We start from the raw sequence: 12,236 nt of genomic DNA on the forward strand, positions 1-12,236 counted from the left end.
CGATTCAGACACTGACATTCATTATAATGAATCGGCTCAAAGGAGTCATTAGGTCACGAATCAGACTTTAGCGGACGTGTTGTGTGGGAATCCTGGCTGTTAGGACATCGCGAAAGATTTCTCAACACACACACACAAAACACCGAACTGTATAGATTTATTTCTTTCTCTTTTTTTTCTTTTAATAAAGTTATGTCAGCTGCATGTGTGGAATGCTTGTCCCAAGTTGTAAGAGAAGATAAGGCAACTTTTTTTTTGACTGCGGTTCACACCCAGCGGTAATTCAGCAAAATTATTTTCTGAATGCACCACATGAAGCATGGATTCGGTCTTCCGACCTTTAGGATCAGTTGATTTTGATGCGAGGGAGAGAGCAAAGACAGAACTGAAGACGGAGAGTGTCCGCGCGGGGACGAGGTGCTGTGCTCGTTCTCTCCGTCACTCCGTCAGTAGCCTGCTTCACTCACAAAACCCAATTACAGATCAAATAAGGCTTTGGCGGGACAAAAAAATTTCAATGTAGGAAAAACCCTGATTTTTACAAAAGTTACCTACTGCAGCTTTAATAAGTTACTAGTTAATATATTATTAATCACTTATAAATCATTGAAATGTCAACACTGTACTAAAATACTCCATGTGTGTCAGAGAAGACATCTGTCTGACCCTCAGCAGTCAGCACTTATACTGCAGTACACACTACAAAGTGTTCAAAACCTGTTGTGTAAACGCATGAATAAATCATTTACAACACTTTCTGCATCTCCTAATCTAAAGTGTACACTACTCATCCGTTGTTGTTTTTTTATTTAAGTGGTTGCAATCAATTTATTTTAGCTAAGTTTAAATAAACAAATTTAGTTGACTAAATTTCAACATTTTTTTAAATGTAGTTAAAATATATTGTTTGCAACCACTTACCATAAAAAAATGTGTATCTTTATTCAGTGTATGAACCTTTTACTGAGTATCTGTTTAATTATTTTATGATGCTATTTTTTAAGATAACTTATTAAAATTACTTATAAAATTATAAAAGGTCCCATGACATGGATTATTTCCTTTTCTTTAAATGCTTTTTAATGTTTCCTTAGGTGTACTTATATTGTTAGTATGATTTTTACATTTAAAATATAGAAATAAAAAGCATTTTTATATCCTGTTATTTGCCCTCTGGCTTGAATGCTCTGTTTGAAGGGGCGTGTCTGCTGTGAGACTCCGAGTAAACCACAACTGTTGTGATTGCCTGACATCTTTGCATTCGAAATGCGTATTACATGTGGACCCCTCTCAAATATATATATATATATATAGTACAGCTGTCGAGATTAACGAATCGTGGATTGCTTTGTTGTGCAGCATAACCGCGTCATTCATTGTAACGGCAGTTTAGGCAAGTGTGCAGATATACTCGCGATGTGTGAGAGCTCCGAAAAAAGGGAGCATTCTTTGATCGCTCTCTGTAGTTAAATCACAATTTAAATTACAGATTTGTTTCATGCTACTAAGAGAAACAATGTGAAGTTGATCGTTTAGTCTATGGCTTGATTCACTGATGCATAAACAGTATTAAACGATTTAGAAAGAAAGTCTGTGTGAACTTGAAAGATTAACTACACATCAGAAATCACTGATCACAGATCAGCCATTAATGAACACTGTTACTCACTGTTTGTGGCGGTGCTGTTGAATCCATATCATAAAAGTCTGTTTGTAACGCCTGTGCTGACATTGTGACTGAATTATATGTAAATATTTGGGCGGGCAAAGCAGAGAAAGGGGAGGTAACATTTCTCCTTACAACGTCACAAAGAGGAGATCCCAGATCAGCCCGTTTGAGCTTCCGTTTTCTCAAAGGCAGAGAAAGATAGCAAAATCTTGATTTACACCGATTAAAATTTTTAGAAACTTGGGGACCACATACATGCTAGGGGAACTCATATTAATGTTAAAAAACCTCAGAAAGTGAAATTTTCATGTCATAGGACCTTTAATAATCATTTATGAACGTATAGTCATGTTTTTATAAATGATTTGTTCATTATTGTCTAATCACTTGTAAATGAATTAACAAAACATACACAAATTGTTAGCACATCACTTAATAATTTCTCATGAATGTTTTGAAAATGATTAGTTCATCATTAATTAATCACTTATAAATGACTTACAACTGAACCTTATTATATAGTCTTACTCTTTTGGTTCTTATTGTTTTTATTGTTACTTATTACACATTGCAAAGTTTCTGGAGTGACAACCATATTTTTAATCATATTTAAAGTTTAAATCTGAATCAGAAATTGTGATGATTGCCAGTGATAACCATATTAATGCATGGTACAAATAATAATAATATTAATAATAAAATCTGATGTCAATAGATCTTGGAGTGTAAATGCTGATTAATCAACTTATCATTTGTTCTTTATGAGGTTTCATTTGATCTTTTTAAAACAATGTTACTTAAGTGAAAAATATTTGAAAGCTACATACTGTTTTACAGTATTAATGAATTATTATTAGCTTAATTTTACTGATTTAATGTACTTAATACTTTTTATTATCAAATATGGTATTGGTTGTCTTCTACTGTGACAAGACTATAATTGTAGTATTATGAGAGAGTCGAATTGTGATTTGAACCTTTAATAGTTACACACTTAATCTTTTTTTTTAAATATACATAAAATACATTTTTCAAACATCATATGAGGACAGGAGAAGGCTCAGTAATATTCACAAGAAAAGTGATTTGCTCGTCTGTGGCTCTATACTTGAACAATGAACAGAAATGATAAAGACTCACACTCAGCTGAAGGAAATATGTTTCCTAGTTTCTGTATGTTTTCACATCATACAGATGTGCTGAAGATTTTAGAGTTTTTATGTAAAGAAAAAAAACACTTTTTATGTTATTGAAATGAACTCTGTCAGTCAGAACCCAGCAAACATTTGGACGTCTTTTGACCGTTGAAAAGACATCCGTCCGACACGTCCCGTCATGGTTGAAAAATAGTTCCAAAATGAAAGTTGAACCGACGTCTTTTACATTTTCTGGACGTGAACTGCACGTCTTTTCTGCACGTCTCCTGGACGTCTAAATGCGTCGTCTCCTGGACGTCTATATGTGTCGTCTTCTGGACGTCCAAATGCATAGATTTCTGGACGTCGTCGTTTAAATGTTTAAATGCGTTGCTGCCTTGTTTAAGTGTATGTATATATAAGCCTGCATATAAAATAATCACACACCCACTGTGTAACATCGTGAAAGGCAATCAATTATGTCTTGAGGTTTAACACATCTTGACAAAAGTTCTAGATCGGTCCAGTCAGACCTGAACGTCCATAAAACATCTTAATCAAGTGTACATCACAAACAATAACACATTTGTGGACGTATGCAAAAAAGAAGCATGTTATGATTTAGCACATTTTATTGTTTTTGAACAGTTTAGCATCTGTTAACCAAACTAAAATACCAATTACAAAATACTGAGTTATTATATAAAGGGGAAATTCTGTCATTTACTCACCCTCATGTTTCAAACCTGTACACCTTTCTATGTTCTGACGATATTATTTTCACGTTTGCTTTACTGGGTCAATGACAAATAACAATCTTCAAGATGATTAAAATCTATTTCAAAAATTAGTTTTTCAATGTAATCTTTGTATCCCTTTTGGATTTCTGAAACAAGTTTACAGGCCTACCATTTTCATCAGAAATATGATTTAATGACAGTCATCACTGAATAAAAAGTGCTGAAATACTCAATCTTGAAGTCCATTATTATTGTCAAAAATTTCTATTTTCGCAGAATTTGTTTATTAATGTATTTATTAATTGCATTTATTTTTAAATACTTTAATCATATAAATAATATTAAGAATATTATATTTGAACGTGGCATAACCACCTTGCAGGAGCCATTGTTGTCATGTGACAAGAAAATCATAAAACATAGAAGACCTTCATCATAAAATATGTTTGAAATCATTGCTATTTATAAAATCAAAGTAGCGTAAATGATGTTAAACTGTATAGAACCGACATGAATTCAAATATTACATTTCTGAGAATGTGTTCACGTATTTTCGACTAAAATGTTAAAAGATTGTTTCTTTTTATCATGTCTTTATTAATCTTGTCATTGACTTACACAGTTGTCTTATAAACACAAAGATATTTGGAAGAATATTTGTAACCAAGCAGATCTCACAATCCATTAACTGCCATTGTAGGAAAAATGATTATGATCATAACATGAGGGTGAGAAAATTATGACTATTTTAATTTTTGGGTGAACTATCCCTTAAACACATTACAGTAGTTTGGCTCATTTCTTGTAACCTCCACCCTCAGCTCTTCCTGGAGCGAGCTTCAGGTGTTCTGCCATCGCTGCATCAGTCTCAGAGACTCCACCTCTTCACAGCATCTGAGGGAAGATAATATATTTATTTTTAAAATAAATAAAATAAAACAATTGAGATAAATGACATGCACTTATTTTCAAAATATCTTTATGGTCTACAGCAAAAAAAAAAAAACTTGGAACAAGATTAATGAATCATGAATGAAACATTAGAAAAAGGCAATCAACATGCATTAGATTTTATTTTTATTGTATAAAAGATGTTATGCTTTAATGTGACGCCCTTGAGAAAGACTTTATATAATTTATACCGATACATCTCCCTCCTTGAGTCCTCTTCGAGTCTTCTCCTCGGAACCGGAAGACGGCAAGATCTTGCGAGATAATCTATCCTATCGTGGGATTTTGTAATATCACGAAATATATTACTATGTTTTGTGTCTACATCTTGGCAGCACCGTTTTGGCAATTGCATACAACTCAGACCGAAATGGTGACCGGATATATATCTGTTTTACATGTATATGCATAGATTCCATAAAAATAATAACGAATACATAAAACAGGTTGAAATGATGACTAAATTGTAGCATGGTAATCACTTAACCACACTGGGTAGTTTGTCATTATAATTTATTTTAAACAAGATAAAGTAAATATATTTACTTTGTATATAAAAAAAAAATCCTGCTAGTCTTGCTTGGAGTCTTTTCACAACCGTGACAAGACGTGTAAAAGACGTCAGTGGACGTCTATTCACAACCTCTTTAAAACCTCTTAAAAACTACTTGGTGCACTAATTATTGCAGTATTAATCAAGGTGTAAGCACAGCTCTTGCATGTTCCACAAGGATTTCATAGAGGGTCACGATCGGATGTGTAATGCACGTGCAAAAGACGTCAAATAGTGACGTCATCTCACAACCGATTCACAACACGGGTAAATATTGAACTACACGCAGCTAAAAGTCAAAGTAACAATTATATATGCAACCCCATAGAACTATAGACATGTACAAACATATCTGAATGCATTTTTAGGAAATGTTCTGTGTTACATATTTCTACCGATTTATGCCGTCCTACCGCGACTATTTTTGGCCGGGCACACGACGTCGCCGTCGGACCAATGTTTGCTGGGAAGTGGATCTTAACTTCAGACTGGTTCTGTTAATCATGTTGTGGTTTCTTTCTGATTGTGAAGTTGCTGCTGATCTGAGCTGTAGATTCTGAACTGAGAGACTGAAGAGTGTCATTGTTCTCTACAGGTTGATGAAGTGTGGAGTCACAGATGAAGGTTGTGCTTCTCTGGCTTCAGCTCTGAGATCAAACCCCTCACACCTGAGACAACTGAATCTGTCTGGAAATAAACTAGGAGCATCAGGAGTGAAGCTGCTCTCTGATCTGAAGGATGATCCACATTATAAACTGGAGACGCTTCAGTGAGTAATGATGATTAAAAATGTTTGAATTTTTAAATTAAAAGTTAATATAGATTCTTCTTAGGTTACTTTCTTGGTAATTGTGACTAACATGTTTAAAAGAGTTTGATTCTGTTTACTCGCCACGGCGGCACATATACTAAAATTGGATCGATACAGAGAAGATTAGCATGGCCCCTGCGAAAGGATGACACGCAAATCCGTGAAGCGCTCCATCTTTTTTGGGGAAGTCGTGGCCTAATGGTTAGAGAGTCGGACTCCCAATCGAAAGGTTGTGAGTTCGAGTCCCGGGCCGGCAGGAATTGTGGGTGGGGGGAGTGCATGTACAGTTCAATTCAATTCAATTCAAGTTTATTTGTATAGCGCTTTTAACAATACAAATCATTACAAAGCAACTTTACAGAAAATTATGTTTCTACAATATTTAGTAGTAGCTAGTAGTTTGTGCACGTTTGACAGGATTTTAGAAAAATAATAATAATAATAATAATAATACAAGACGTAGTCAGCTAGATGATGAACTATCAATATTATTAATTAATAGTAATTATAGGATGCAGTCACACATGTAGCAATAATTGTTAGTTCTGTTTGTTGATTCAAGGTTAGGATCATCTGGGGTCCTCTGAGGGTCAGCATCATCTCTTCTCAGGTGTTCTGGATCCAGACTGGAGCTTGTGTAAATCCTAGTTACCACGGGATGTAAATCCCGTGGCAAAACATAGAAACAAAATAGAGACATCATTAGCATAGCTGCTGATCCAACAAAGTAAAATTAGTTTAACCCAAGCTAAAGAATAAAAATGCAGATGCAACTACACTCACAATTTAAGAGATACATTATTCGAATGCTTGGCGAAAGAGATGCGTTTTTAATCTAGATTTAAACAGAGAGAGTGTGTCTGAACCCCGAACATTATCAGGAAGGCTATTCCAGAGTTTGGGAGCCAAATGTGAAAAAGCTCTACCTCCTTTAGTGGACTTTGCTATCCTAGGAACTACCAAAAGTCCAGCGTTTTGTGACCTTAGGGTGCGTGATGGGTTGTAGCGTGGTAGAAGGCTAGTTAGGTACGCAGGAGCTAAACCATTTAGGGCCTTATAGGTAAGTAATGATAATTTGTAACAGATACGGAACTTAATAGGTAGCCAGTGCAGAGACTGTAAAATTGGGGTAATATGATCATATTTTCTTGACCTGGTAAGGACTCTAGCTGCTGCATTTTGGACTACCTGTAGCTTGTTTATTGACGAAGCAGGACAACCACCTAGAAGTCCATTACAATAGTCCAGTCTAGAGGTCATGAAAGCATGAACTAGCTTTTCTGCATCAGAAACAGATAACATGTTTCGTAGCTTGGCAATTTTTCTAAGATGGAAGAATGCGGTTTTTGTAACATTGGAAATATGATTTTCAAAAGACAAATTGCTGTCTAATATAACACCCAGATTTCTGACTGTAGAGGAAGTAACAGTACATCCGTCTAGTTGCAGATTGTAATCTACAAGATTCTGTGTGGTGTTTTTTGGTCCAATAATTAATATCTCTGTCTTATCCGAATTTAATTGGAGAAAATTATTTGTCATCCAATCTTTTACATTTTTAACACACTCTGTTAGCTTAGATAATTGGGAAGTTTCATCTGGTCTCGTTGAAATATATAGCTGAGTATCATCAGCATAACAGTGGAAGCTAATTCCGTATTTTCTAATAATATTACCAAGGGGCAACATGTATATTGAAAATAGAAGGGGACCTAGGACGGATCCTTGTGGCACTCCATATTTTACTGATGATAAATGAGATGACACCCCATTTAAGTAAACAAAATGGTAGCGATCGGACAGGTAGGATCTAAACCATCTTAGAGCCTGCCCTTGAATACCTGTATAGTTTTGTAATCGATCTATGAGTATGTCATGATCTATGGTGTCGAACGCAGCACTAAGATCAAGTAAGACTAGAAATGAGATGCAGCCTTGATCTGACGCAAGAAGCAGGTCATTTGTAATTTTAACAAGTGCAGTTTCTGTGCTATGGTGGGGCCTAAAACCTGACTGAAATTCTTCATACAGATCATTTTTATGCAGGAAGGTGCTCAATTGAGCAGACACAACTTTTTCTAAAATTTTAGACATAAATGGAAGATTTGAAATAGGCCTATAATTTGCCAGTACACTAGGATCTAGTTTTGGTTTCTTAATAAGAGGCTTGATAACCGCCAGCTTGAATGGTTTTGGGACGTGACCTAAAGATAACGACGAGTTAATGATATTGAGAAGCGGTTCTTCGGCTACAGGTAACAGCTCTTTTAGTAATTTAGTGGGTACAGGATCTAATAAACATGTTGTTGGTTTAGATACAGTGATAAGTTTATTTAGCTCTTCCTGTCCTATATTTGTAAAGCACTGCAGTTTATTTTTGGGTGCGATGGATGAAACTGAAGTGTTAGACGCTGTAGAATCTACATTCGCTATTGTATTTCTAATGTTATCTATTTTATCAGTGAAGAAATTCATAAAGTCATTACTATTTAACGTTGGTGGAATATTTGAATCAGGTGGCGTCTGGTAATTTGTTAATTTAGCCACTGTGGTAAATAAAAACCTTGGATTGTTTTGGTTATTTTCAATGAGTTTGTGGATATGCTCTGCCCTAGCAGTTTTTAGAGCCTGTCTATAGCTGGACATACTGTTTTTCCATGCAATTTTAAAAACTTCCAAGTTAGTTTTTCTCCATTTGCGTTCAAGACTACGAGTTACTTTCTTGAGAGAGTGAGTATTACTGTTATACCATGGCACAGTACGGTTTTCTCTAACCTTTTTCAATTTGATGGGGGCAACAGCTTCTAATGTATTAGAGAAAATAGTGCCCATGTTGTCAGTAATTTCGTCTAATTCATGTGTATTTTTGGGTACAAATAGCAGTTGAGATAGATTAGGCAGGTTATTTGCGAATCTGTCTTTGGTGGCTGGAACAATAGTTCTGCCCAGACGGTAACGCTGAGACATATAGTTAATATCAGTTATACGCAGCATGCACGATACAAGGAAATGGTCTGTAATATCATCACATTGGGGTAAAATATCTATAGCAGTAAGATCGATTCCATGCGATATAATTAGATCTAGTGTATGATTAAAACGATGAGTGGGCCCGGTGACATTTTGCTTGACTCCAAAGGAGTTTATTAGGTCAGTAAACGCAAGTCCTAATGTATCATTTGCATTATCAACGTGAATATTAAAATCTCCCATGATTAGCGCCTTATCAACTGTAACTAGAAGGTCTGAGAGGAAATCTGCAAATTCTTTTAGGAATTCTGTATACGGCCCTGGTGGTCTATACACAGTAGCCAGAGCAAGAGATACATTAGATTTCTTTTGCATGTCTGACAGTGTAACATTTAGCAGAAGTATTTCAAAAGAGTTAAACCTGTATCCTGTTTTCTGGGTAACATTGAGAATATCACTATATATTGTTGCAACACCTCCTCCACGACCAGTCTGACGGGGCTCATGCTTATAACAGTAGTTTGGTGGAGTAGACTCATTTAGACCAAAATAATCATTTGGTTTTAGCCAGGTTTCAGTCAAGCAGAGTACATCAAAACTATTTTCTGTGATCATTTCATTTACAATAACTGCTTTGGGTGTGAGTGATCTAATATTTATGAGCCAAAACTTTAAAAACTGTTTTTGTTCATTTACTTTACATTTTTCTGGTTTAATTACGATAAGATTTTTTCTAGATCCTACATTATATTTTGACCTCACTATTCGGGGAACAGACACAGTCTTAATAGTTTTTACAGCACAAGTACTTTTATCATTTAAGCGGGTGGAACAAAACTCATCATAATAGTTATTAGAGAATTGTCTTACTAGTCACATGGAGCGAAGTGTCCTGGAGATGTTGTCAGAGAGCAGCTCCGCTCCGATTCTGCTGGGGTGTAATCCATCAGCGCGAAACAGCAGAAAAGATTCCAGTTATTAACAAATAGCAGTTTCTGTTCTTTACACCATGACAACAACCATTCATTTAAAGCAAAAAGTCTACTGAACCTTTCGTGTCCTCGTCGATACGTGGGCAGTGGTCCTGACACGACGATCGTCGCCGCGGGCGTCGTGCTGCGAACCGTCTCGATCAGGCTGCTGAAGTCCCTCTTCAGCGTCTCCGTCTGCCGCAGCGTGGTGTCGTTAACCCCGGCGTGAAGCACGACCGCTCTGGGGCTCTCGTCGACCTTCAGGATCGCGGGTATCTGCGCAGAAACATCGAGAACACGAGCACCAGGGAAACAATGAGTGTGCACTTTACCTTCGGCTAACGTAGCACTTACGTGTCGGACGATGGAGTCTCCGATGATCACAGCGTCGCGTCCTGTCTCGCGGAGGGGAGCGAAGCGGTTCCGGATGGAGATGTCGAAGGCAGGAGGGGGAGAAGTCGTCGCCCGGGACCCGGCTCGCGTCCTCCGCTGTGGATGCACCCAGGGTCCGTGGTGTCCCGGCGTCGCAGTGAAGGACATCTGGGAAGATCGCGTCCTGGGTGCACCGGGCCTGTGCAGAGAAAAACACGGAGTAGACGTGGTGGGACTGTTAACAGATCGCTGTATACTTACCCCGGACTTGTGAGCGTCAGCCCGGGATGATTCCAGCGCGGTTCTCCGCTCTCTCAGCTGGGCCTGCCTCACCTCCAGGTCGCGAATCTGCTTTCCCACGGCCTCGAGCTCGAGCTGCACAGAGTGGAGACATTCATCCGCCATTAAAGCAAGTAACAGTGAGTACAGCAGTGGTAATGTGTGTGAATAGAGTATTAGCAATGTTAGCGCAGTTAGCTGCAACCACGCCGCTGATGCTAACGGGCTAAAAGCTAATAGCGGACCCGGGAGATCAAAATAAAACTAGTGATAGCGAGGCGCTCTGATTGTTTTTGTTGTAGAATACAATAGAGGATATATTCACACGTTATATAAACGGAAACGATGATGTATACAATTGATTTTTGAGTTAAAAATAGTCAATGAAAAGAATATAGTGACGGAGCTCAAACGCAGTACAGCCGCCAACAACAAACAGGAAGTGACGTCTTGATTGGCCTCTAGACACGCCCCTAGACACAGTTCTCTCTCCACCCTCAATACCACGACTTAGGTGCCCTTGAGCAAGGCATCGAACCCCCAACTGCTCCCTGGGCGCCGCAGCATAAATGGCTGCCCACTGCTCCGGGTGTGTGCTCACAGTATGTGTGTGTGTGTGTGTGTGTGTGTTCACTGCTCTGTGTGTGTGCATTTCGGATGGGTTAAATGCAGAGCACAAATTCTGAGTATGGGTCACCATACTTGGCTGAATGTCACTTCACTTCACTCACTTTATAGTTAAGCATCAGGATGTTTTTTTTTTATTCAAAGTAATACAGTATTTCACAAGTAAAAAAAAAATATATATATAGATATACTTGTATTTGAAATACATTCATTTCATGCTTAGTAAAAATTCATTTACGTATTAATTTACTTAATAAAAGCACCCTACAATTGTAATTTTAGGTTACTAAACTGAATTGGAAGTCAGTTCTGCAAGATTTTTTCAGGATAAGAGATTGACTAAAAATGAGCTCCTAAAACTTACTGCAGATTCTGGAAGATCAATTCTTCAAACAGTGGTATAAAAGGATGTGATGCTGGTCCTTCAAGAGTCACTCTCAACTTATCTGTCCATAAAGCCTATAAAACATAGTCTTCATGTACTTCACAACCCTTCCGCATGTGATTCTTATTAAGTGAGCGTCATTTTTTAGGATTTTTGACCCAAGCAAAGTCTCTGAACCTGACAGCTTATAATTCTGGAGACTCCAGGAAGGCTGCAGTTCTGGAAAATGTTGCAGCTATAGACTAAATGCTTCCTAATTCTTCAAATTAATTCTTAATTCTTTTGCAGTTAACGTGTCTTTTCTTCTCCACCTGTTTTTTTCTGACCCCGCTGACCCGAGCAGCGAGCAGTTCAAAGTCCAATGGTCATGCCTTAACAATTAACAAATGCTCTTTGCAATTTCTGTATTGCATTAGTTTTGAATATTTCTCATCGAGATTTATTAATCTTTGACTTTTCAGTCTGAGTTAAATCTCTTTTTGGCTCATTTTATCTGTAAAAGAAAACCTGTCTAATAATTCACCTGAATATAAGGAGTTCACTTCCAGCCTTCATGGACAATTATGTATCACTTATAAATGATTAAAAACAAAATTAATACTAGTTATTAAGATTGATGTGGTTTGGAATTGGTAAAATGTGCTTTAAAAAATATATGATCAGAATATAAACGTGCCTAATAATTATGCACACACGTTTTTTTATATCTGACATTATGAAATTAAATATTTTAAGAGAATGACAGTTTTAATGGAAATATGGTAACTATTTA

At 37.0% G+C, this 12,236-nt stretch overlaps 1 protein-coding gene and 1 non-coding gene across 4 annotated transcripts in view; both read left to right on the plus strand.

Annotated features, from left to right (window-relative positions):
• LOC132144948 (NACHT, LRR and PYD domains-containing protein 1b allele 2-like) overlaps positions 1-12,236 on the plus strand; it is a 173,491-nt gene that overhangs the window by 43,798 nt on the left and 117,457 nt on the right. Inside the window, exon 6 of one of the 3 annotated variants that reach the window (XM_059555553.1) lies at positions 5,645-5,818. The exons of the other annotated variants lie outside the window; for them this stretch is intronic. Within the exon in view, the coding sequence (XP_059411536.1) occupies positions 5,645-5,818 (174 nt within the window). The remainder of the gene's footprint in view (positions 1-5,644; positions 5,819-12,236) is intronic. 3 annotated transcript variants of the gene reach the window in all.
• On the plus strand, positions 5,938-6,040 carry LOC132146128 (U6 spliceosomal RNA). The gene has a single exon (XR_009434870.1). It is a non-coding gene; the product is annotated as a U6 spliceosomal RNA (small nuclear RNA).

The sequence above is a fragment of the Carassius carassius genome, chromosome 8, assembly GCF_963082965.1.
Source record: "Carassius carassius chromosome 8, fCarCar2.1, whole genome shotgun sequence".
Taxonomy (NCBI): domain Eukaryota; kingdom Metazoa; phylum Chordata; class Actinopteri; order Cypriniformes; family Cyprinidae; genus Carassius; species Carassius carassius.